At 31.8% G+C, this 27,241-nt stretch overlaps 3 protein-coding genes and 1 non-coding gene across 8 annotated transcripts; 2 read left to right on the top strand and 2 right to left on the bottom strand.

The window, feature by feature from the left end:
* The first annotated feature begins 4,528 nt into the window (after nt 1-4,528).
* On the top strand, nt 4,529-7,475 carry LOC123194358 (indole-3-pyruvate monooxygenase YUCCA6-like). The gene is made up of 4 exons (XM_044607540.1): nt 4,529-5,647; nt 6,183-6,431; nt 6,620-6,742; nt 6,852-7,475. Exons 1-4 carry the CDS (start codon nt 4,958-4,960, stop codon nt 7,020-7,022), a joined length of 1,233 nt encoding a protein of 410 aa, XP_044463475.1. The 5' UTR covers nt 4,529-4,957; the 3' UTR covers nt 7,023-7,475.
* Nucleotides 7,476-19,621: 12,146 nt separating this feature from the next.
* On the bottom strand, nt 19,622-19,694 carry TRNAF-GAA. The gene has a single exon. It is a non-coding gene; the product is annotated as a tRNA-Phe (tRNA).
* An 889-nt stretch (nt 19,695-20,583) lies between these two features.
* LOC123194339 (60S ribosomal protein L37-3-like) lies at nt 20,584-21,993 on the top strand. Its single transcript, XM_044607518.1, has 4 exons — nt 20,584-20,679; nt 20,765-20,900; nt 21,619-21,720; nt 21,812-21,993. The coding sequence occupies exons 1-4, from the start codon at nt 20,677-20,679 to the stop codon at nt 21,853-21,855; spliced, it is 285 nt and encodes a 94-aa protein (XP_044463453.1). The 5' UTR covers nt 20,584-20,676; the 3' UTR covers nt 21,856-21,993.
* A 1,160-nt stretch (nt 21,994-23,153) lies between these two features.
* Nucleotides 23,154-26,182, bottom strand: LOC123193969 (GTP-binding protein At2g22870). Of its 5 annotated transcripts, none has more exons than XM_044607065.1 (5): nt 25,561-26,182; nt 25,378-25,447; nt 24,139-24,301; nt 23,679-23,936; nt 23,154-23,470 (listed from the first exon to the last, which is right to left on the bottom strand). In XM_044607065.1, the coding sequence occupies exons 1-4, from the start codon at nt 26,024-26,026 to the stop codon at nt 23,718-23,720; spliced, it is 918 nt and encodes a 305-aa protein (XP_044463000.1). In that variant the 5' UTR covers nt 26,027-26,182; the 3' UTR covers nt 23,154-23,470; nt 23,679-23,717. The 5 variants fall into 5 exon arrangements, with proteins under 5 accessions (XP_044463000.1, XP_044462999.1, XP_044462997.1 ...); XM_044607064.1 differs by having other exon boundaries at nt 23,154-23,445; XM_044607062.1 differs by having other exon boundaries at nt 23,154-23,476; nt 23,683-23,936.
* Between the last annotated feature and the right edge of the window lie 1,059 nt (nt 26,183-27,241).

The following is a 27,241-nucleotide window of genomic DNA, read 5'->3' as shown; positions in this document are numbered from 1 at the left end:
TTTGACTTCTATTATAGTGGGCACTTAGCAATAAATGATTGGCTCAATGATATTTTCTCATTGGCATTTTCCTATCCAAGAAATTCTAGGAAGACATTTTCCCACATACCTTTACAATTCATGTGTTGTTTTAATAGTTAAACGGCATTTTCGTTCGTTTTATATAATTTATAGGATTAATATTATTTACTCCTTAAATACAAACAAATTTCATTTCTTTCACTAACTTAAAAATTAATCACTCACACCATATTTTAAATTTTGAAAAATTAAAATACTGATTTTCAATATTTACAGTGATAAACTCAAAAATAAAATTTAGAGAGATCTAGATTGAATAAAAATAAAATATATGATAGTCAATAAAAAAAATGAAATTTAAGTGTTATATTAATATTTTATATATACAAAACAAATTTTTTTTTAAAGTCAATAGGATTAATGATATTTTACCGAAAAAATCAAAGGGGGTCAACTGACCCCCCTTGACCCTATCTAAGTTCGCCTTTGAATATTCAAATAATAGAATAATGTTTTTAAATGTGATCTCGATTAGACCATATCTAAAATAACATAAACCCATCAAATATAGCTTGAATCACGTTGTTTTAGGTGCAACTCTATCGCAATCACACCTTGCTAGTTAAGAGAAGCTGAATGTTGGTTTGTGAATTTTTTTTTTTTTGTAATTTAAAATTGTATATATTAATAATTATGGGTTAAAATTAATATAAATTAAAGATAAAAATTTATTTAATAATGTTACGTGTGTCAAATTATCATTTAGCTTCTATAAACAATTAAAATTCAATAAAAGATGTACTTCTTTTATGGTAGGATATGAGTTAAACAATCTTCATGTGGGAGGAAACATGGTTGAACCTAAGTTCTTCCAAGAATCTGGTAACCTTGTATAAAATCTTCGAGATTAGGTCAACGCATGTTATGTCGTCAATGTAACTCTATTATCTATATTTCATTAATTAATTTATCTTAATAATGACAAATTATTGGGCGTAATTACTATAAGAATAATATTCCTACAAATTTTCAAGAAATAAATAAAGACCAAAAGGCTTATTCTCCCGTAAGATTTAATTCATTGTCAAACTCTTAATTACTAAATTTCGAAAATTTAAGTATCCACATGTCAATTATTAAAGTTTAAAAATTTTTATTAATATTAAAGATATAATTGTCATTTAATCAACACTTTAGTTTTAAAAACTAATAATATCTCTTCAACATAATTTTGAAAACTTATATTTTCTTTATTACGATTTCATTACTTTTCTTTCTTATTCAATGATTGGACTTTGAAGACGAACTAACGACTCTCTCTCTTCTTTCTTTGTTAGTGTTTTCTCTCAATCTTTGAAGATGATGAATCAACAAAAAATGTCAAAGATCATTCTCTTCTCTTAGTCCAAAAATGAAGGGCATCTGAAGATCGGCCAAGCCTGTTCTTCATCGTGCACTCTTCGTCTTTGAGTGATCTTGGACGAATTGATGTTTCATCTATCCCATCTTTAGATTGTTGGCATTTTTCATTAATTTGTCATCTCCGAAAATTGAGAGAGAGTCTAACAATGAAAGAAAAAAGAGTGATGTATTTTATAATCTATACAGTAATTCTATGGATTAGGATAATTTTGTTTAGTTCACCTAAATTAAGATGATTTTATAAGATGTTCACAGTTATGAAGCAAATTTGTTATAGAATGTTTAGCAGTGAACATGAAATCATAAACTCAAGATCATTATCCTTACTTCTTGTCACCTCATCACCCCATCTGATCGTACAACATAATTTCAAATATTCAATTTTAAATATCTAATTAAATACTTAAATAATATATTATTATGTTATTTGAATTTAATTATATAATAATAATATATTGTTTCAAAATTAGGTGACATAAAATTACTTTCTATGCAAGGCATAATGTTAAAGGGCACCATATATATTAATTTAAGATGATAAGAACACAAGTACATGACAACTTCCTCGAAGCCGTTTCTGATCAGACTAGTTAACCTTGACAGATTCCCACCTCCCTTTACAACATGTCGAAAATCTAAGCCTTGGAAAAACGATACCGAATTATATATATATAAACTTCTTTGAAAGTAGTTAGAGCTATATAATATATATAGATTCGAGCCAATGTGTGGCTGAAAGGACAGTCAAGTGATGGTGTGTCCGTATGTTCACCAACTTCTTCTTTCTCCTCACCTACTCACAAACTTTCAATTAATTTCTGCACACCCGTTCTGTTAATACATTTATTTCGCCTCTGAGTCTGGGATCACCGCAATGAAATTATTAACCTACCCAATGGTTAAAATTTGGCAGCCTGCATTATACGACTTCAGTCAACGTAATTGGTAATTTAGGATCTTTGAGATGAAAAAATATGGTAAAAGGTTAAGCAATGTAGGTGTTTGGGTTTGCCGTGTAGATCAGGTGAATATCCTTTCAAACAGATGAACTTCCATCGGCAACTCCATGTGTGTTTTGGGATTAACGTTGGGATCTCAAATTTAAAATATAAAACTTAGATTTTATATTAAAAAATATGGGTTTTTGGTGTAAAAATTTATATTATTTTAAACTATCTAATATCAATTATTAGTTTTTAAAATATGGTTTTTATAATATTCATATCATTTGATCATCATTAAGTTGTATGAGTGTTGGGATTATAAAATGTATAAGGTATAAAATTTAAATCTCACATTAAAAAGTATAAACTTTTAGTATAAAGTTTAAATAGTTTTAGGCTATTGAACTTTTGGGGATGTACTTCTTCAAGGTTGCTCCTATCATATAATTTAAAAATACAATTAATTAGTTTATCTATAAAACCTTTATGCTTTATTTTTCTTAATTAATTAAAAAGCTGCCCTATTTTCTCATGATTGCATCTACAAAAGGGAAAAAAAAATCAACTTTGGAAAGACAGAATGTAAGGGTGAGTTGGATCGAAGCTCAGCGTGGATCACTGTTTGATTCAAAGGAAAGCTTGCTTTAACCGTAATTCTTCCTCCGATACGATTTTATTTTACTTAATTTTTGCTCAAACTCAACTCAGATAGAATTGTGGCTTACATTTCAACTTGTACTCAGGCAGGTCCCGTTTGTCAAGCATAATCCCATTGAAATCTCAATTAGTTTGCCTAAATAAACACTACTTTCTATACAAAGTTATAATAATTGTGATTAATTAAGGGTTTGGTTAAAGAAACAAATCCCTTTTAGAGATATATCTCATATCTCCTCTCCTCATGTGAATCCACAAACACCCAATGAGGTGTCTAAGTCTCTCTTGTGACATAGGGATGGCAATGGGGAGGGGCGGGGAGGGAATATCAATCCCCGTCCCCGTCCCCGCCCCGTCCCCGTTACGGGGATAAAAAATAATCCCGTCCCTCCCTGTGAAGGAAAATCCCCTCCCCATCCCCTCCCCGTCCCCGCGGGGAAAAATCCCCTCCTCGTCCCCGTGGGAAAAAATCCCCTCCCCATCCCCGCTCCGTCCCCGTGGGGAAAAATCTCCTCCCCATCCTCGCCCCGTCCCCGTCCCCGCGGGGAAAAATCCCCTCCCAATACCCGTAAATATAAATTTTAATTCCTTTATGTATTTCAATAAATAAAATAAATCATATTCTCCAAAAATAACACTTGCTACAAGAGCTACAAAATATTCATTATTATTTTAGTTCAAATACAAAGTTTTCATAAAATCTAACAATATGCAATAATCAATCTCTTCATTAGTAGCTCTTCATGTATGTGATTTAGGGTAATTTTATAATAACATTAAATTTAACATTTTTCATTCACTTCAATTGATTTTATCAAGTTTATAATTTGTTTTTTTTTTTTATGTAAAACTTGGTGGATTAACTAACTAAGTTTTAAAGTTGAAATAAAATTAATTTGGTGTATTTGCATTTTATGATAATGAGATTATGGGGTCTTTTTAATATATTAGATTAATAGTTCAGAAATTAGTAAAAGTTGATAATTGATAATTCAAAAATTAGTAAAATTAAAGTTATAGTTTTAATAAATCATAATGTAAAAATTTCTAGAACTTAATAATTTAGAAATTATTATATTAATATATTAGATTTAAGGGGTGGGAAGGGGTGGGGTGGGGTGGGGGGGTGGAGGGATGGCCGGGCGGGGCGGGAGAGGGAGGGGTGGGGCGGGGAAATATGTATCCCCGTCCCCGACTCGTCCCCGACTACTGGGATTTTTTTCATCCCCATCCCCGCCCCTTTCCCCGTTTTTATCGGAGAATCCCCTCCCCATCAGGGCCCCTAAAATCGGGTCCAAATTGTCATCTCTATTGTGACAAGTAGAGTGACGTTTTTATATAGAATTCAATATATACTTCTTGTTAATTAATTGTGTAATTCGTATTATAATTAAATCTTAAAATAAAAATATTATTTGTGTATATATGTATACACATATGTTGTGGCTGTCCCTACTTACATTACTTCTCTTCTTCACTGAGCCTCCCTCCATATAAATTCTTCTATGAACAAAAGGAATAAATAGACCTATCGCCATCTCTCGTTCTCTTTCCCTCTCTCTTTCTGTAGAATGCTGATTAAGCTCAGTAGTTTTTGATCATCTTCTCTGGTTTACCCTCCATTAAACTACACACAGGTTCAAAGAAAAGCTCAGCATAAACCTAATCTCTCTGACAAATTTTTCAAAATGAAAAAACAAAAAATCCAGGCCTAATCTCTCAGCTTATGAGCCACTCACTACTCTTTCCTTCACCAAACTAATGTTTGTTCACTTAATGGGTTCTGTTTAGCTTTGTTTCTTCTCTTAATTTTCAATTCAAGCAAGTTGAAGTTCTTCTTTTCAACTCTATATTGTTGTATTCTATTTCCTTTCAACAGTTCATATACTCTCTGCTTGCACGTACGACAGTTCATGGATTGCCAGAGAGAAATAGAAGGCAAACAGTTACATGATCCTATATTCATAGAGAAAATGAATAAATCTTCACGTTGTGTACGCGTGCAAGGGCCAGTGATCGTGGGAGCCGGGCCTTCAGGGCTAGCAGCAGCCGCTTGTCTCAGACAAAAAGGTGTCCCAAGTATAGTCTTAGAGAGATCTAACTGCATAGCTTCTTTATGGCAGCTGAAAACCTATGATCGTCTTAGTCTTCACTTACCTAAGCAATTTTGCGAGCTTCCTCTCATGGGGTTTCCTGCTGATTTTCCTATTTACCCTACTAAGCAACAATTCGTTGACTACTTAGAATCATATGCCAAAAAATTTGATATTAGCCCAAGGTTCAACGAGACAGTCTCACAAGCTGAGTATGATCCCACGCTTAAGTTTTGGCGCGTGAAGACAGTAGGGGGAAAGGGGGAGGAGAAGGAATATATGTGTCGGTGGCTGGTGGTGGCAACAGGAGAGAATGCGGAGGCGCTGGTACCGGAGATTGAAGGAAGTAAAGAATTCAGAGGAGACATAAGACATACAAGCTTCTACAAAAGTGGAGAAGAGTTTAGAGGAAAAACGGTTCTTGTTGTTGGCTGTGGAAATTCAGGAATGGAGGTGTGTTTAGATCTTTGCCATCATGATGCCAAGCCTTCACTTGTGGTTAGAGATACAGTAAGAACTCTGATCTTCTCTCTCTCTTTCTTTCTTTTTCTTTCCATTAAAGCAAAACCCAAAAGTTTTTCCTTTTTTCCTTTTAATATAAGCTCTTTTTCTTGATTTTTAGGTCATTCACAATGCAAACCCATATGGGAATGTATCTTATTTCACTGTTAAAAACTTACAAATAAAGAAAGGGTAATGTTTAAGCACTGTTTTGTTGGACTTAAACCGAGTGAAACAAAGATAATATAAAAAAAACTGTTGAGTTTGAGGCTTCAAGTACCAAATGAAACGGATTCTGCAAAAGAAATTATAAACAAATAAGGATAAAGTTTGAGAGAAAGGGCTGAAAAATCTTCAGCTTTCACTTTCTTGGGATTCCCAGGCATGCGCAAAATTGTATACATTGTCAAAATCATATGCATATTTCCCTTTTCTTTGTTTTTCTGTGCTGTGGAATGAACAGAAGCAATGGCCTGTAAACAATTTGCCCATACAAAGCCATTAAGAAACTCTGCTGAATCTTTGTTGGGTTTTTGGTAAAAAGGTGCACATCCTACCACGAGAGATGCTGGGAAAATCAACTTTCGGGCTGTCCATGTGGCTGCTCAAGTGGCTGCCCATGCGCCTTGTCGACAAGTTTCTGCTGATAGTATCATGGTTGATGCTCGGTGACACAGCTAAATTCGGACTGGGCCGGCCGCAGTTAGGGCCCCTTGAGCTCAAAAATTTGTCCGGAAAGACGCCCGTATTGGACGTTGGGACTCTAGCCAAGATCAAAAGTGGAGACATTAAGGTACTTGCGATTTACCATCAAGTATCACATCACTTTTTCTCCATCTCTCTTTAGCAGCTAGCTAAGTCTTTGATGGATCCCTTATTATTTTTCACTGTTTTCAACAATCGTACCTTTGCTTTTCTTGATGGAAAACACATTGTCTCCAATATTATTTTCTTTAATCATTGTTGTTAATTGGTTTGTAGGTATTTCCGGGAATCAAGCGCCTGAAAAATCATGCTGCGGAGTTTGTAAATGGAAGAACTGAGAACTTTGATGCCATTATCTTGGCAACTGGTTACAAAAGCAATGTGCCCTCTTGGCTAAAGGTAACTTTATTCCTTTTTTTCTTTATTCCAAAGAGTTGTATAGTGTTATTATTAGTGCAAAATGTTCAAAAGAGTAATCATAAAGGGGGATATGGGTCGTAATTGTCAGGAAAGGGATATGTTTTCAGAGAAAGATGGGTTGCCTCGAAGGCCATTTCCAAATGGGTGGAAAGGAGAATGTGGGCTATATGCCGTGGGGTTCACTAAACGTGGCTTACTTGGTGCAGCAATGGATGCCAAGAGACTTGCAGCTGACATTGAAAAGTGCTGGAAAGCTTAAGCAAAACATTGCTTGCCCTTTTCTGGCTCACTTTTGCCCCATGACTGGGCACCATTCATCAACATGACTGAGCACCATTCACTAGCGTAGAATCTTCATTGAACAAGTTTGGAGACTTTTGATGGTGCCCAGTAGCTAGTTTTGCTCCTCCAACTGCTGAGGAACAAAAAAAGTTCCCCAAAAAAGGAGAAATTGAAAAAAAAAACCGCTTATTCTTCGAGATCAATTTCACCGGGGAAGAAGCTTGAGATTGAAAATGGGGGACCTGATGAAGCATTTATAGTTCCGGTACGTTACAATTTTTATCTGATAAGGCTTGACTCTTGTTTAACTTACCGAGTTATTAACAATTTTAACTAGTATTAATTTCTGAACTGGGAGCAGCAGAATATTGACTTGTAATGAAATCCAAATTACTTATTAGTGAATTGTTCTTAGTTTCTCAGATGGTAACTTTTTCCTGCATGTAGATAGCTATATCTTCTTCAGATTTTTTCACAGAAGAAATGATTTCATTTCCAACTAGAATACTTGGACCACCATTGCACAGACTCTTACCATTTGCTCAGATCAGAAGCCTGCAGCATATCAATGTTAAATTTGGCTCAATTATGGTCCAATTCAGACTTTGATTTTGTTAATCATGCTTTTAATATCAAAGAAACGAATGAATAATTTTAGACCAAAAAACCTTACATCAATTGGATCTTCTCGAGAGGTGAAACCCGACCCCCACAACTATTATACTTGAAATGTAGTAGGAGGGGATTTAAATATTTACTCTCATATTTAAAATCTCTTTTTTATTATTCAAACTACCTTTAAGGCAAAGGTAATGATAACTTGAAAAAATAATATTATATGTATCCAATTATAAGTATCAAATTAGATATTAAAACAATTCATCTTCGTATGATTAAATGTTATTTTATTTTTAATTTAAAATCCTTCAATCAGATAATACAGTATCTAAAATTCTAATTAGGTACTTAATCCTAAACTTAAAATGGGCAAACAGATGTGATGTTCATGGAGTGTTTAAATTAAAAGTAAGTTAAAATATAAAGGTTGTTCCTGCCATCACAAAAAGAAAAAGGGAGATCCGCATGGAATGGAGGCGATGCTTTCAACCTGAAAAGTTTCATCGTTGGACAATCCAGATGGACTTCCATGCCCGCGGTCAAGGTATTCCATAATTATGTCAATTTTATTCCATCGCATGTAAATGATTCCATTGTCACATCAAAAATTCTCTGGATGGACTTCCATCCATGGCTCATGATTAGGGTTGGCACGCATTGAGACGCACTTCAAGTTTGAAAGGTTAGACCCAAATCGAGCATTAGTCAAAATTTTTTATTTATTAAAATATTAAGTCAAATTTGAGCATGTGTCCATTTAATTATGAATCAATTTTTTAGTTGGATTCAATTAAAATGGTATTATTTTAACTATTATTAAAACGATTCACAAATTTAAATCATATAAACAAATTATGAATTCAAATTCAAGTTATAATAACGATTTACGAGTATGAGTAAAATTTTTAGTTTCAAATTTTCAATTGAACCATACTCAAACTTTCTTAAATCGCAACCCGACAAACTTAAGCTGTGCTTGAGCCATCCCATTCTACATCCAAATCAAACTTTAGTCAATTTATATGTAGGCGCAATTCATCTTTTCAAATATTAAGTTTGACCCATCCACTAATTATTTATTTCATGTATTTTTTAAAAAAGCTAAAGTTGATAGCATATGATTATATCTACAATCATGCATGTATATATGTATGTACATATGGTGATACGACATCATACATAAAGAGATGAGAATGTTAGTAAAGATTGATCGCAGGGCGGTTGCCTGGTGGGGTTTATTCCGACCGCAGAGATGAGTGATGCGCAGAAAATGGAATCTCAATGAACCGTTGAGCCAGACAATAAGGACATTTGCAGTGGTACATGATGATTGATGATATTAAGCATAATATATATACATTAAAAGAAGGCCAAACTATTATGTCCCACCTAAGCGGAGGAAATGACAAATTCCCGTCTTAAAGTTTCAAAAAGTCAAATCTTCATCCGTCATCTAATTCTATTAATGTATTATATTTGGTTTTCTTACAAATAATTGTTTTATTATTCTATTAAAATTATAAAACTATCATTAATACTTAATATAAACATCAAATTATCAATATATTATTAATAGTTAAAAATTTTATTATTTAAACTCTTAAAAATATTAAAACTTTAATCAATATAAAAATATTACGTTTTCTTCAATTTTTTGGGATGTAATTTCATTTTTGAAACTATTGAAAGATATATTGAAATTTTAAAAATTTTAAAAGCACCCCTTAACTTTTTTTTTCAAATTTTCAAAAATCCTTTAAAATCTCATCAATACCCCTAATATTTTCAAAAATTAAAATATATCTCGAACATATGTCATTTTGAAAAGGAAAAATAAAATTAAAAAAATCTATACATGGTAACTTACTTTGTTCTTCTATTTAACGAAATTTACTAATAAAAGTAAATTTTGAGTGGAAATTTAGTTTTTTGAAACCTAAAGGGTGAAAATTTGTTATTTTAACAAACCATGGGTGGGTAATAGTCTTTTGGCCAAAAAAAAGAATAGTACTATGTGCTCCAAATTTTGAATATCTAATTAGTTACACAAATAATATATCATTATATAATTAAATATTATTTTAATTTTAATTTAAAACTATTTAATTACATAGTAATATATAATTTAAATACTCAAATAAATATTCAAAATTGAATAAGCATAGTTTTATTAAAATTGGAAAAAAGATTTGAATTTCCTATTTAGGGTAATTGAAGTTGTAGAATAAGTTTATTTGTGAGGGCCCATGAGATCTACCAAGGGGCACCAACTCTTTTGGGCCTACATTACCATCAAATGCCTCTTAATTTTTTTTTATTACCAGCAGGAAAACAAACGATTCTCTACCTAAATTTTGTTGGAATGATAAATATATATTTATGATAAATAAAAAGTCTAATATTTACTTAAGTTTTAATCTGGTAGAACACATTTATAAATTTTTTATTAAGGTTAAGGGTTAAATTCATTATTTTATCAGTAATATTAAAATAATTAAAATTACATATATTTCCCTTATTTAATTTGAAAAACTAATATTTTTTTTTCTAAATTAAATTTTAAAAAATTTACTTTTTCTTCTTGAAATCCAGTAATTTTCTCTGACAAACGGAATGGAAACAAGATGGAGTTGTCTAGAGGAAGACCTCTAGACAACGACCATCGTCCAAGAATGGCAATCGTCATCCATATATAGACGACAAGTGTCGTTCAAATCTAGACAATGTTTTGTCATCCAGACTGGATGACAACTATGCTCGGTGTCCAACAACTAGCTACATCGATTGTTGATGTCTGAAGAAAGGAGTAAAGAAAAAATTAGGGATTTGGGAGAGAAAAGTCCCTTTTCAAAGTTTAACTATAGAGGTTAAATGTTAATTTTTAAAATATGAAGAGAAAATAATATAAAATTATATATTTTTTAATATTATTATTAAATAACAATTTCACTCTTGTATTTAACAAAAAATTTAGTAACAGTTTAGGAATAGATAAATCTTTGAATTTTTTATCTCTCACAGATATATTTTTTAGATTAAACCAAAATATAGTTTGGAAATAACCTTTTGCCCTTAACAGTAAAAATACATCTTATCACTCTCTGGAAATCCAACCATCAGGATCTTACTTTTCTGATCTTGTAACATAAAGTTAATAATAATGCCGTGAGGACCCCTTTTATTTATTAAAGTTACACACCGCCCTTCCTAGTCAATCATCCCTTCTCATTATTTTCATATTATATGGTCGACATATCTCTGAGCTTCAAGATCTTCATCACCTTATTTAGACTAGGCATTTTTCCATCACTCCAAAGCATCAAATGGCTTTGAAAATGCATTGATGCCATACCAAATTGCTAACTGACATTTTCTCACCCAAGTTTTGCCCTTGGAACACTTTTTGTCCTATAATTGATTTAATTAACATTTTTTCGCTTAAAATTAAACAAAAATACTTTTTCATCCAAAATTTAATTTGGTTAATAAAAAAACAATATTAAAAAGAGAAATTATCATTTTATCACAACTATTTAATTTTTCAAAATTATCATATAGTCGTAAAGTAACAAAAATTTAAAATAATACTTTAAATATATAAATTATTAAAAAAAAATTTATTTCCCCTTCCTTTCACTTTCACTTTTTCTTTTTCTTCTCTTTTCTTTCTCCCCTCTTATAGATAAGTGTCATTATCGTAACATCGTTTATTAAGAGGGTAAACTATATTTTTTTTTAAATATTAAGAGTTTTTTTTTTAAATGTTTAGAGGGTTATTGATAATTTAAAACATTCCAAGGTCTTTTGGACTATTTTCAAATATCAATTTGTTCTTTAATAGTTTTAAAATGGCAGTTGTGTCCCTAAAGAATTGAATATTATTCAACAATTTTTTTTACGGTTAAATTATCATATTTATTTTTTAATTAATTAATGATGTAAATATTATTTTACTTATATCATTATTTTTTTAATTAAATTTAATTTTGAGTAAAAAAATATTATCTATTTCAAATAAAAGTGAAAAAGTGTTTTTAGGTGATACGTTACGTGGGAAAAATGTTACTTATTCCCCTTCCTAATTAATCATTCTTTCTGAATATTTTGGTATTATATGGTCGACATATCTCTGAGTCTGAGCTTCGAGATCTTAATCACCTTGATTAGACTTGGCATTTTTCCATTAATAGAAAGCATAAAATGGCTTTCAAAATGCATTAATGTCAGACGAAATTACTATTTATGCCAAAATGTTACTTTTCTTTTGTTTGATTTCTTGAAATTTGATTCACTTGTTCTTGCTTAATTACCAGGCCACCATTGCTGTCAAAGGAATTGGAAAGTTGATCATTACAACTGATAAAAAATGGACAAATTTTAGTTGCTCAATCTAGGCTGGTGAACTGTATAATAATATACCACTGAAAACAATAATGGGACTACACTATTCTCAAGAATAAATCTTACTTTTACTTATGGCAATTCCTTAAAAGACCAAACACTATAAATTCCTTTTGGATTCTCACCACCAACCCTTGTCGTTTTAAATATAGAAACACAGAATTTACAATATTCGGGTTGCTTTTAAATAAAGGAGATACGCGTTGAAAGGTTACTTTGGTGGTAGAATAAAGATTGCTTCGAATAAAATCTACTGGGTTTAAACGTTTCATTCTGTTTACCTCACGTGCTATTTATATCTAGCCCACTCAATTAGCTCAGGCAGGCAAGCAAGCATGATGCCTGAGCTATACTTCTTGTTTGTTTAGTCTGAAAAAAAATAGTTTCGGATTGAATTGAATTTAAATAAGAGTTAATTTAAACTCGACTCAAATCCACAATAGTTATTTTGAATTTTAAACAGGTAAACAGTAATATTAAAGAAATAAATTGTAATGTCCCATAAGTTAACAAAAATATTAGAGAGGTCAATCACTAATGAGCCCTCAAATTTAAGTTAAATTACAAACAAAACTTCAATTTGAGTTTAATTTATTTGAATTGATAATAGATTTGGCCCGAATTCAATTTGTTCAAAATGAAATCCACCCACAAAATGGCTAGTTGTCAGCCCAAATTATTATAGAAAATCTTGCTAAAAAAGGGATAAGATCATAGAAAATAATAGACAGATACTAGTCTATGGATAATTACTAAGATTTTTGGATAAAGAGAGGGATAAAATATATGTATAATTTTATACATAAATAATAATATATTATTATAGAATTGAATATTATTTTATTTTTAATTTTTAATTATATAATAATATATTATTATTTATATATAATATTATATATAAAAATTATATATATAATATTATTCTAAAAAAATATACGTAAAGAAAAAGGATTATTAAGATTTTATTAACCACTTAATGGACGATTAAGTTGATTAATAAATACTGTGGTCCTGGCTAGGTGTCTTGTTAATTTATTATCACCCACAAAATGATGATAGGTTTTTCACGACGTACATATCCAACGGTGCACACGCTCAGAAATCTGGACCATCCGATTTGATTGGGCAAAGAGCCTTTAATATTTGTGGTCCAAATATTGATTATCCGAACCGTTTAATCGCTATATTATGGACCATTTCCCGGCCCGGTAAATTGACTGCTGCGAATCGGACGGTCGGGAGCTTATCAGTCAACGATTCATTAAATCATGATTATTCCTCGAATGTCTGTCATTTGTTTGTATGCCTCAAATTAGGGAAATTTATTAAAGATACGTCCAAATTGGACCCAACCCAAATTAGGCTGCAATTTAAAAAACCCATTTGGGACATTTCGCTCAAAGTAATCTCATGTCTAAATGTTTTATCTCTAATATAAATCTTTAAATTGATGTCAAATGCTTCCCCTCGCTAAATCTTTGCGATAACCCTTAAAGTTCATTAATTAAAACAGAGTTATTGTATGAAAGACATTTATGAAGACTCGATATAAAATAAAAAGATGTTTTTCCAAAGACTACATATAAATAGATTTTTTAATATTCTTTTAAGAAAAATATTTCTTTAAATTTTCATGGCATACAAATTAAGATACCCCAACACAGATAATCATACTTTTTTTTATGGGAAAACGATACATATCTTAATGAAGACGTTAAGAGGCAACCCTACCTTGGCATCTTTCTAGGTGACGAGGATGTTCAGGCAACACAACCAACGAGTAAAGCCAACCCCCAATCATTACAACCACGAGAAACATGGAAGACTAACAAACTTTAGCTAAGGAAGAGAGACCAATTCTGTGGTGGTTCATCGGTTGGGATGTTGAAAGTGGGTGGGTTTTTTGCTATTGAGTCTGCAATTATCACAGATACCATCCCTTGTTGTTCTTACGCCAATTTATTTGTATCTAGTTGTGGATATATGAAATATTGTTGAATTTTATATAACTCAAATAGCAAGAATAGTATATGAAAACATATTTCTCAACAATTGATTATGTAACAAATAATTAATCTTGTAGATATTGACAAAGTTTATGGTGAAATATGCTATTTTCATAAACTAAATTGAAATGAATCAGTTTACATTTACACTAATATGATGCAATAAGGATATTCCTAAATGTTTATTAGATTTATGATTTTTTTTATATTAATTTGTCCCACAATTAATATGATATAATTATAATCAGATTAAGGAAATTGGTGCATTCCATAAATGGTGGTGAATTAGCTTAATGGTAAGGCCCAGAAGCTCCTCACTCCATGGGAGACGGGCACAATCATACATATGAAGAGAGCAGACATGCAAATGTAACTAAGAGAATAAGACTATACCCTCAGAGGTTAACAAAATTGATAAAATATTAAAACTTTAAAAGAGAAAGCTTGGATTTGAATATCTACCACGCTTGCAAAACTAAAGTCTAATCACTGTGTTCCGGGTTTACTACAGAAACTAAGACTCCAAGGTTTATCAAATGTTTGTTCTGTGAAGATTCCATGATAAATCTTCATTATGTATGGCACAGACTTTTGCCATTATCTTTTCCTCTTGTGTGTTAGTCCATGTCTCACAAATCTTTCTCCATATATGCCAGTGTATAGATTTGAGGGTGCACCATATGCAATTTTCAGCATCCACCCCACTTGGAATAAATCAGTTTGCGTTTTAAAACTCTTTCTTTCCTTTCTAATAATCTCACTAACTATGGCCAAAATCACTCCATCTTCTCCAGGGTATTACTTTCTTCACCTTATTCATTCACACTATCATTTCAGGAAAATAATAAAAGCACCATGTTTTCTTATCGCTTCAAAGTTCTTTCACACCAGCCATTAAAAATGTTTCCCTTTTCCCGTTTGCATTATTGCATGAATATATGCTGGTCGGCTTAATTTTTTCATGTTTGCAAACTACACGTCAATTACAGAGATTGTGGGAAATATTTAAGGTCCATTAGTGTTGGAAGAAGTCAACAGTTTTCTATATCTGTTCTGATTATTCCTTCTACTTTGTAGCTGATCTGACACTTGATCTTTCTTGCTAGTTAGCTTTATGAATGAGAACAATGTAAATATCTTATGAGATTACGAAATCTAAGAAAATGGGACACCCCCAGATTGCATTTAGTTTCAAGCATCTGTTTTCTTTCACATTTCGGCAGGTTTTGTCTTGGGAAAATGTATACTGAAACTGGGATTTGTTTGTGATAAAAAAACTATATTTATCATCATCAAGATTTCCATCATTTGTTTGAAATTTTGTATTTTGCTGAAATGTGCACTTAGTTCTGTTTCCTTTCGCATTTCGAAAGGTCTTTTCTTGGGGAAAATGTATGCTGAAACTGGGATTTGTGATTAAAAAAAAGGCTATCTTTATCCTTGTCACAATTTTCCTCCTTTGTGTAAAAGAATATCAATCATTTTTGCAATTTTGTATTTGGCCGAAATGTCCAGTCTGATGAAAGAATAAATTATCAGTCTAATTAAAGAAGAAAAGAAAACAAAGTTAAACGGGAAAATTGGAGAAAAAGAATACATTAAAGTAAAAGTGAAACACACAGCCTTCAAGTCTTCAGTCTGATGCTTACCCAACTGGGCATTCCAGCTTGTCTAAATGACTCTGAAATTTTAAAAAAAAAAAATTTGAGCAACAAGCTTGATTAATTCGGCCCAATTTATTAGGCCCGATTGCCATACCTATTTGTAAGTATGTTATTAAAATACATGGAAAAGCATTTACTTCCCTTGGAAATAGTAATTCATGAACTAATGTTTTTGTTCTTGGACCCAACACAAATTACTGCAAATTAGGCAGCGAATTAAGAAGAAAAATAACAATTTGGGAAATTTTGCTCAAAATAATCTACTTTTATTTCCCCTACATAATGCTAAAAGCTTCGTTTTGATAAATCTTTAGAGTACAAATCATTGAGCTATTAATAACTCTTAAGAGTTACTAAAAAATGATACTGAATAAAAATTACTAAATAATATGTTGAATTGATTCGACACCAAATGTTCGTATCTCTGAAAACTCAATATGAAACAGAAAAATATTCTTTCAAAAGTGATCATATACATAGATCTCTCATTAGTTTTGAGAGAAAAAAACTTCTTTAAATTTTTGTTATATTTAGATCAAGATCAAGATACCTTAATATGATCCATATACTTATGAGAATATTGAGAAATGACCCTATCCTACAGTTTTTGGATGATCCCTTTTTTTTTTTTTTTCAAGATATTACCATTGTCACAAAGTATCATAAGGACGCACGACGATCACTTCGAAAACTTTCGCTTGCTTGGATGCATTTGGAGGCTCAGACATCACAATCAGCAAGCAAAGCCAACCCCAATCAGTACAGTCACAACTTACAAGAGACATAGAAGATTGACAGACGTCAGCTGAGGAAGAGAAGACTAAGTGTGTGGTGCTTCATCGATGGGATTTTGAGAATGGATGGGTTTTTTGCCATTGGATCCGCAATTGGCACGAATATACCATCCCTTGTTTCCCTTACATCAATTTTTTTTTCATCCAATAATTAATAAATGAAATATTATTGAATTTCTAAACTCAAATAGTAAGATTAGTACAAAAATGTCACTTTCGACAATTAATTATACAAAATAATTAATCTCTTAAACATTGACAAAGTTTATAATGGAAAGCATCATTTTCTTGTCAAAGCTTTGACAAGTTTCCATCAATCTAAATTGAAATGAATCCATTCACATTTAAACCATTGCCTAATTACTTTACTGGGTTATGATATTTTTTATACTAATTTATCCCACAACAGATATCATATAACAATAAAATTATATATATTTATTTTAAATACATAAATATATATATGTTATTATATAATTTGATAATTTTGAATAACGATAAAGTAATATCTGATCATATAATAATACATATAAATATATATAATTATATATCTAAAATATATACATATAATATTATTCTTAGTTTAGTGGTAATTAAGGCCCACAAGCTCCTCACTCCATGGGAGATGGGAGCTCTACAACACATGAAAAGGACAAGACATGCAAGCATAACTAAGAGAATGAGCCTACAGAAATTGAGACTCCGTATTTGCAAATGTTCATACAAACACGACTCTCTTTTTTACCACTCTTTTAATCAATTGGGGCCGCCACCATATTTCTAAGGATTAGATTAAGACAAGACCGCCATCTTAGTTCTAACGGTTAGATTAAGACTTGAATCCACAAATGCGTATTTTATGAAGATTCCAAAAAGGACAAAGGATTATTTTCACCTAAGATTCAGCTTAATTTAAAAAATATATCTATGACAGATAAAAAAATTAAATACTAATTCATTCTTAAACTGTTATTAAATTTTTTTATTAAATATAAGAGTAAAACCCTTATTCAATAATAATATTAAAAATATATAATTTTATCTTTTTTTTTCTCTCAAATTTTAAAAATTAACATTTAACCTCGTACCTGAATTTTGAAAAGTGAGTTCCCTCCCAATCCCTAATTTTTTCTTCACTTCTCCCTTCGGCCACCGACAATTACGTGACTGAAGGTTAAACGATAAACATCATCCAAATTTGGACGACAGAGCGTCATCCAGATATGGATGACGAAGCATCGTCCATTCTCTGGATGACACTCGTCGTTCATTTTGGATGACCCTTGTCGTCCAGTCTGGATGACACAGTATAGTTCATATATGGATGACGCTCGTTGTCCAGATTTGGACTATGATCGTCATACTTGGACGATAATAATCCTCCAGAGGACGATCTTTAGACGAAAACTCCTATGTCGTTAGTTAGCGGTCATTGGAGAAAGTGGTTGGATATTAGGGGAGAAAGTAAATTTTTTTTAAAACTTAATTCAAGAAAAAAATGTTAATTTTTCAAATTAAAAAAAGAAAATGAGATAAAATTTTAATTATTTTAATATTACTGATAAAATAACAAATTTATATTTTAATCCTAACAAAAAATATATAGGTGAGTCCTAACAGATTAAACTTTAGATAAATATTTAGATTTTTTATTTATCATAGATATATATTTATCATTTCAGCAAAACTTAGTGGAAGCTGTCCTTTTCCATTACAAAACGAAGATAAGTGGTTTTTGCAAGTAGGAGATACACTTTATTTCATGGCGAGCCACTGTCCTCACATGGTCCACTTTTTTAAGCTCAAGTGTGCCTTTTTCAACCGCTCATCACATCTAAATCTTCGTTATATTTGGCACGGACTTTTGCCGTTCTCTTTTACTCTTTATGTCTTAGTCCATGTCTCATAAATCAATCTTCATATATGCCAGCGCTTGAGGGTGACAGCTAATGCAATTAGAGATATCACATATGGAGTTTACCATGAGGTTTGGATTCGTTTCAATCTTCATATATGGAGTTTAACACATGGAGAGATCACATTTGAGTTAAGTTCAAGTCAAAAGATTCGGTTCATAATTTAAATCTAATCAAACTTGAACCAAAGAAAGATTAATCAGATCTATCTCGTGAGTCAAGTGAATGATTCAATTCAATTTAAACTTAGTTGATAATCTAATTTAAATTATGTTAAATAATTATTAAAATAACATCATTTTACTTATTATAAAATAAAACAATGTTGTTATATAAATGAATCACAAATTCAAACCCTGAATTTAAACTGTAAATTAGAGTTATAGATTTAAATTATAAACTCAAATCAAACTTGAACTATTCTTAACTTTAGTTTAACGAATTCGAATAGAATTATTTTTCATTTGAGTCAAATTCAAATAAAGAGTTATTTGGCCTCCGCTGGATTCGAATCTGCCTTTATTCAGCATCCAGCCCACTTGGAATAAATCAGTCTACCTTTTTAAAACTCTTTCTCTTCTTTTTAAAATTCTCACCAACTATGGTCGAAATCACCCCATCTTCTCCAGGGTATTGTTTTCTTCTTCTCAATCATTCACGCTATCATTTCAGGTAAATGATACAAATCACAGTCTTTTCAAGTTGTCTCACAGTTCTTTTACACTCAAAATTTTCCCTTTTTCCCGTCTGCATTATTGCATGAATATTTGGTGGTCGGCTTAATTTTTGCATGCTCTCAAATTATACGTCAATTACACAGTTTGTTGGAAAAAATTTAAGGCTCATTAGTGTTGCAAGAAGTCAACAGTTTTCCATGTTTTTTCTGATTATTCCTTTCTACTTTGGAGCTAAGTTGCTTTTTTATGATCTGACACTTAATCTTCCTTCCTTACTAATTAGCTTTATGAATGTGATCAATGTAAATATCTTATAAGATTACGAAATCTAAGGAAAATGGACCACCCCCAGATTGCATTTACTTTCAAGCATCTGTTTCCTTTCACATTTCGGCAGGGTTTTTCTTGGGAAAATGTATACTGAAACTGGGATTTGTTATCTACTGTTTGTTTGCAATCAAAGCTAAATGGAAAAAATAATGAATAAAGAAAAAGTAAAATGCGGTGAGCGTGGATCGAACACGCGACCTTCAGATCTTCAGTCTGACGCTCTCCCAACTGAGCTATCCCCGCTTTCAGAGTTTGTCATAATTATAATTCCTAAGATATAATTAATACTACTGTAAACTCTACAGATGAAGTCTGGATGAGTCTTCAATTCCAAATAGATTTTTGAGTGTAATCTTGAACAATTCGGGCCCAATTCCTTTGGCCCAATTGTCATACCTAATGTATGTATATTATTTAAAAACATAGACCAACCCAGTGGAAAGCATTTACTTAGTAATTCATGAACTAATGTTTTATTGGGATACGTGCATATTTATGTGGCTTCAATTAGTTGTTATTGTGCATGTTTAAAGTTAAAATGATGTATAAGTTTTAAATGTCTTTAGGATTTGTTAGTAATATTATATGAAAACGATGCAAAATATTTGTGTAAAAAGAGATTGAATCTAAATCCCACACCTTGCCATTGTCATGTTTTGAAAAATTCATGCATTATCTTCATGAAAAATTGCAAACTAAAAACATAAGCAAAGGCAGTGACATTTGCATTGATATATGAAGTATGATTGACAAATTCGGTGAGTAGGGTTGGATTCATCTGGGTTGGACTCAAACAATGTCTAACTTGATTTGAATATAAAAAAATAAATTTAAGATCAATTAGTTAAGACTCGAACTTAATTTTTAAACGATTTTATTTTTGATTCAATTTAAACTAAATCAAACTTAAATATATATATATATATATATATATATATATATATAAAAATTATTGTGGGCTAGAGTCCATACATGATCATTGGACTGGAATCCACCCTAGCTGATAGGCAATTTCATGCATTTTGTAAAAAAATATATTTTGGGCTGGAGTCCAAATGGGTCATGGGCCTTCAGCAGAGGCCCAATTAAATCAGCAACAAGCCCAGATTAATACGATATGACGTGAGCCCCTAATTCACGTTTTCGCTATAAGAGCAGCTTAACTAATTTCCACGGAAAATAGTCGCCAGCCGCTCCACGTCTAGGGTTTTCTGCAACCGAAGAAATGGTACTCTTTACTTCTCTATTTCTACGTTACGCAATTTAATGTGAATAAGAATTGAGAATTGACTGATTGATTTTTGTTCGATCAGGGAAAAGGTACAGGAAGCTTTGGGAAGAGGAGGAACAAGACGCACACACTGTGCGTTAGATGCGGACGCAGGAGCTTCCACATCCAGAAGAGCCGATGCGGTGCTTGTGCTTATCCCGCCAGCCGAGTTCGAAAATGTATGATTTTTTTTGTCGTTTTATTTCCTTTTGTATGCGTTTTCAGTATATGATAGTGGTTTGTTTTTGTACTTAGTTTTTTTTGTTTTTTGTGATCTAAGTCGGTAGTTGTTTTGATGATGATTTATTGACTCTTATAAGAATCTCCTAGTTCCTAGTTACGTGTAATGTGGCTGCAAATATTAGTTTTTATGTGAAAATTTTTCATTTTATTCGGTAGAAGTGTGGGCTGAATCTATATTTTGTGCTACTTTGTTAATTGTTGCAAATTACCTTATCATTGTTATCAATTAGTTTTATGACGTACTTGATTATTTATTTCTTCCTCGTTAGTGTTGAGTTTCTGCATAATCAACTGTTGAGCTATCGTCCAGTGAAGAATCAATGTGTTAGAATTGTTGGTTGTCGTAAATTACTTGATCATCAATATCTTTTAGTTCTATAGCTTGCTTGATCATTCATTTCTTCTTTGATAGTGTTGAGTTTCTGCACAATTAACTGTTGAGCTATCACCCAGTCAAGAAGCAATGTATGTTTGTTTCACTACTATGAATTCTTCCCCAAATGTTTACACTAACTATACAACTTCATTGTTCCATATCATTAGCTGGGATATATAATATTCCTCTCTGCTTGAGCCATATTTATCTGTCTCGACTAATCTGATAAGCTACATGGTGTGGTGAATGCCCGGTGGATCTTTTATGTGGAATTTCAGATAACTGGAGTGTGAAGGCAATTAGGAGGAAGACAACTGGAACTGGCAGGATGAGGTACCTCCGACATGTTCCACGCAGGTTCAAGAGCAACTTCAGAGAAGGTAATATTGTTTGTTATTGGGACTGTGGTTAACAATTATATGCTGCATTTTGTTTAGATTGTTGATATCTGTTATGTTTTTGTTGGGTTAGGTACTGAAGCTGCTCCAAGGAAGAAGAGCGCGGCTGCAGCATAAGTTTAGAAGAGCTATATTGTTAAGTTATTTCTGAGTTTGCAAATAACAAATTTTGGATCATTGTCTAAGTAGTGTTACTTTATATCTGCCACAATTTGTTTTAAAAGTTAAGTAAATTATTTTGATTATGGATGGTAATTATTTTTACTGTTCTGTGCGGAATCCCCATTATAGATCATCATTCTTGCCATGCATTTGATCACAAACAATTTTCTAGGTAATATTTGGATATTTAGTCTGCGATTCAAACTTTGTATCATAGCAATTCAAATATAGTTTTGACCATAGTGGGTTAGGTGGGGTTGGAATTGAACCAAGCTTTGTTTGAGCTCGGATCGAACAAACTCAAAACAAGTCTAGTTCACGTGAACTAGAGCTTAAGCTTGAGAGTTTGATATTATCGAGTTTGAGCTTAAACTTGAAGGGTGTTCAACTAATTAAACTTGCAAGTTTGGAAAAATTCAATTTGAATTGACTAAAATAGTAATGTTTTGACGATGCCTATTGAAATAATATGGTTTCAGTTATGTTCTCTTCAGTTATAGTATTGAATTTAATTCAAAGCATAGTTTGGCTTGGTATTGTCAATGAGTTCAAGCAAAACTTCATTGAATTCAGCTCTTTTTAGGCGTGCTGAGTTTTAACAACTTTTAGGGGAGTTTGGTGAGCTTGAGCATAGGTTTGAGTTTGGCTCTTTTCAAGTTAAGCCGCAATTGAGTTGGTCTAAACTCAAGTTTGGTTCTATTGGGATCCAACTCTAGGCATAGTTTGATGCACAGGCCTTGAGACTAGGTTGTAAAAGTCCTGAGCTTAAATGGTGCGTAAATCACGAATTTTGCTGTAATTGGCAATTTATTTCATGCTCAGTTGTTCACAATCAGTTTTTATGTCTTGATAATCTTGAACTTGGTGTCGACTAAAGGGTTGTGAACCTGTGAAAGTCGGTTTTCCAGCAGCTTTCAGGCATAGATAGTAGGGTTCACGGTTTCAAGATCAAGCCATTGTGTTAATGGTATGACAGCAACTTAACCCTTCATTAATTTCACGAACTGAAACCGGGCATTTATTTTAGTTGCTAATTCATTGAATTGGGTAGCTGAATTCCGCATTCATTGTTAACCAATAACGGGACCTTAAGTTTCCAGGCAATCAAATTTTGTTTCTAAGCCTTGACTACTGAAAGGTCTAGATTAGAATTATCTCCCCTTATGATTGCCCTCAAAACTGATTACATGTTTCACTTTCGCTCATTTAGAATTGCCGATGAAGTAAAGAAGCAAGAACACATGGAGGGGCAGTTAATCTGCCAAGAAAATCCATCCTAAAAATTTGTCTTATTTTAATTTACATTACACATTCAACAAGAATGATAATCAGGCATCAGTTTGCATTTTGACAGCCAAAAAGAACAACATTTTGTGCTAATAACACAACACCTTTCTAAGATAGCTAAATAGTCAGCATTCTGCCAAGAAAACTGTTCTTCATGTATAAACTGCGGTGGCGCCATCCTCAATTTTACGAACTTATTACTCTCTTTGGCATTTCTTCATTGAACATATGCTGCCTCCAGCAGGATACATATTGGTTCTAAACAAGAATAGTTCGTCAGAATCTGCAACTTTAGGAACAAGTAGATAAGGGTTTTTCAAGCCATGCAATAATTTTTTGAAATCTTCCAAGTTTCAACAAAATTTATATATCATCAAAATCATGGTATTCGAACAAACTTGTTCCACCATGACTACAACGGAAAAAAAATGACAGAAATTGGAAATGAACACCTCAGAAACTTACATAAGGGGGAAAAAAGATAGTCAAACCTACCAGTAGAAACAAGGGGAGGTCCTGCAGAATTTTCCTCAGTGTTTGAGCCAGTAGTTTCGCAGTTGAGCCATGTGCAGAAGTATCTCATCACGACCCTGATTGGTAACACTGCTTGTCATAATCCATGGTGGTGCTGTCTGAAAGAAGCCACGTATCAACTCCTGAAAATCATTTATAATTTCTTCTGGACTTTTTCCTCCGTTCTTTTTCTTCTTGCGCTTGTCACATTTGGTGAAAATTAATGTCATGGGAATCTGGGTAAAGAAAAAAATATATTGAGTTCCATAACGTTTTCCTAAATTTTTTAGTTGATACATTATTGACCAAGTCAATTTTCCTTTTGATCCTCCCCTCATCTTCTCGATGATATTAAACCAATTTGTTCATAAGCTGTTTAAGCGTCAAAATTTAAACACCAATTAGTCTTCAGCTGGCAGATTAAAGAAAAAAGTTTACCTGATTCTGCCCCAGCCAACTAGCATATTCAAGATCAATTGTCTTTGCAGGGATGCTAGCATCTATGAGAAGGAATACAGAGACTAAAGTTGAGCGATTGAGGAAATAGTCTTTAGTAAATTTCTCCCAATCCATCCGAAGCTCCTGTGGGGCAGCTGCATACCTGTTTATTGCAAATGCAATAATTAAGACTTTCGGTTCAAGTGACGCTAGAAAAATTTGGAGATCATATGAAGAGGTTGAACAAAATTAACAACCCAACTCTGGCACAATGCAACCGGTACTGATGATATCTTTATGAAAATGAAGGTAGAGGAATTCCAAAATAGCTAGCATTAGTTGCAGTTGGCTGAGTTTGGGATGATCATATCAGTTCCTAAACAGTGGACTATAGATATAATAAACGACATATTGTTATTGATTTGCAGATAACAGGCACAACTTAAACAATAAAACTATATGTACAAACTTATCTATATAAATTGAGATGACAACTTGTGATTAAGTAATGTGATCATTTACTTTGTCTCTCACTTTAAAATTACCAAATCAGATACTACCATCTCAGTTTGTACATATTAGTTTGTACAATTTATTTGTATATGTAATAATACTCCAAGTCAGAAGTATATACCATTAGATAGTATTAGGAATCTATTTCTCCTAACTAATTGGTATACTCAATAAGATATAAAGAGAGAACATCCCAGTAAAATTTGATAAATTAGATAGATTCATTTGAAAAGAAATACATAATACCTAGCAGAGATGTAAAATAAAACCTCTTATCACCATGCAGAACTTACATTGTTATCGATATTAACTTGAGTTTGAAAACTGTTATCATCTCAGAATTATATAAGAAACTAGATTTCCCAAAGTGTTATCTTGACAAAGTAAATGCTTGAATGGCCAAGGTGATCATAGAATCCAAAGGTGTGATTTTGACAAGTCAAAAAATAAAAAGTTCAAACCAGGTAAACTTGTTTGTTCCGTTGGTTCCTAAAACAGATAGAAGAAGTACAGGAAACAAGAAAAACCAATGTTGTGGATTGAGCTCAATTCTGACCATGATAGATACTAAATATACAGTAATCTTATTTTTGGTGTTTTGTTCAAAAGATAATACTTTTTAAACCTAGAAAAAACACATCAAGCACAACCGGGAAAACAAAGTTGAAGTCTTAACCATTAAACATAATGTAAATGCACATCAAGTACCAAAGGATTAAATCATACCCATATCCAGGTAAATCCACCAAATACCAGTTATCGTTAATCTTAAAATGATTGATGCATTGTGTCTTCCCTGAAACATTTCAAAAGCAAAAGAAAAAAAAAAAAATCAACTGCCACACTCACACAAACTCCCTTAATTTTTTTATCTTAAAGAATTAAAAAACTCCATTTAAAACTGGTTACCTGGTTTTTTGGAGGTGAGAGCAAGGCGTTTCCTTCGAACAAGTGAATTAAGAAGCGAAGATTTGCCAACATTTGAGCGTCCAACAAGAGCGAATTCAGGCAAGCCATCAGAGGGACAGTCCTCGTTCCTCACACTACTCTTGATGAACTCGGCTTGAACCACTTGAGCATCTCTGGCGTATTTACTCAAAACGATATTAGAACCCTTCAAAATTCTGGTACTCAAATTGGGGTCATCAACACTGACTTGGGTTTCTGGTGGAACAAAAAGCTTCTCAAGTGAAATTGAAAGCCGGGTTTCGGGTTCAGAGACAGGAGAAATGGGTATTGGTTCAACGGTGGAGAGAGTTGATTTGGGTGCAAACAGAAATCTGTGTTTTGGCAGGACAGTGAAATGGGTGGGGAGAGATAGCGGTGGCTTAGTGAGGACTGAAAGGTAAAGTCTTGGAAGCTGAGCTATAACCATCTCTTTCTTTCCGTTCGTTTTGTGTTATGTGTTGTGGTAGTTCTGACTGTTCAGATATTTTGAGCAGCCATGGCGTCGCTGTCGCTCTGGTTTCAGATATGCATTGCGACTGGATGCAGAGCAGGGGTTTGGACTGAAATTTTGATTAAACGCACCGTTTTCGATTAAAATGGCCGATGCTGATAAATACGTAGAGAGCTGACGTACCCCTCTCTCTCTCTCTCTCTATTAATTTTTATTTATCGATCAAAATTAAAAAATATTATTTTTAAATTTTATGTATTTTTAATTTAAATAATATTTTATTATTAAATTTAAAAAATTATTTTAAAAATAAATTATTTAAAAAATTATTAGATGTACATCATTATTATATATAATAAAATTTAATAAAAATAAATAATTATTATATTTAATCAGAAGTAATCAAAAATATTGTTCAATTAATTTACTTAAATATCTATGTATATAATTATTTTAAAATATCTTTTATATTATTTTTATATTAATTAAAAATAAAATTATTTTTTCTAAAAAATTAATCAATAATAATATAATTATAATAAAATCAAAATTATTTTTGTAATTTTTTAATACCAAAAATGAATATGATAATCTAATTACCACCTATATTACTTATTATATTACTATTAGTAATAGAAGATTATTGTAATTTTTAATTATTGATAAATTAAATAAAATAATATAAATAATAAAAAATAAATTATCAAAGTTATTAACTAAAACCAAATAGATTTTATTGTTTTTTAAGACATTGTCAGATTTAAAATAGTACCAAAATTGCCGATATAGCCCTATGGGTCAATTTGATCCTTTTAATCTATATAAATAGAACAAAAACGATATCATGTTCCTTGTTTATGCAAGTCACTAAACAATAGGACTTGGGCTTGAGCTTTGATTTAAAGTTTTTTTCCCTTGGGTTAACTAGTGGTGAAATCCATACTAATTGAATTGAGTCTAATATCAATTTGAGTTCAGATCAAAATCATAATATCTTATTTGGATTTAAATTTATTTAAATTAGTATACAATATTACAAGAGGGTTGATATGCAAAGTAACAGTATTATTAATAGAATCAATAATGTTACTAAATGAACAAATTAAAACTCTATTTTGAAATTAATTTATTTAAATAGAATTGTAAATTTGATTTGAATTACCTTAAATAGAATATTCTACGGTTAAATGT

This window comes from Mangifera indica, chromosome 13 (assembly GCF_011075055.1).
Source record: "Mangifera indica cultivar Alphonso chromosome 13, CATAS_Mindica_2.1, whole genome shotgun sequence".
Taxonomy (NCBI): domain Eukaryota; kingdom Viridiplantae; phylum Streptophyta; class Magnoliopsida; order Sapindales; family Anacardiaceae; genus Mangifera; species Mangifera indica.
The sequence above is the reverse complement of the archived record's forward strand: the minus strand, read 5'-3'. Positions and strand labels throughout refer to the sequence as shown.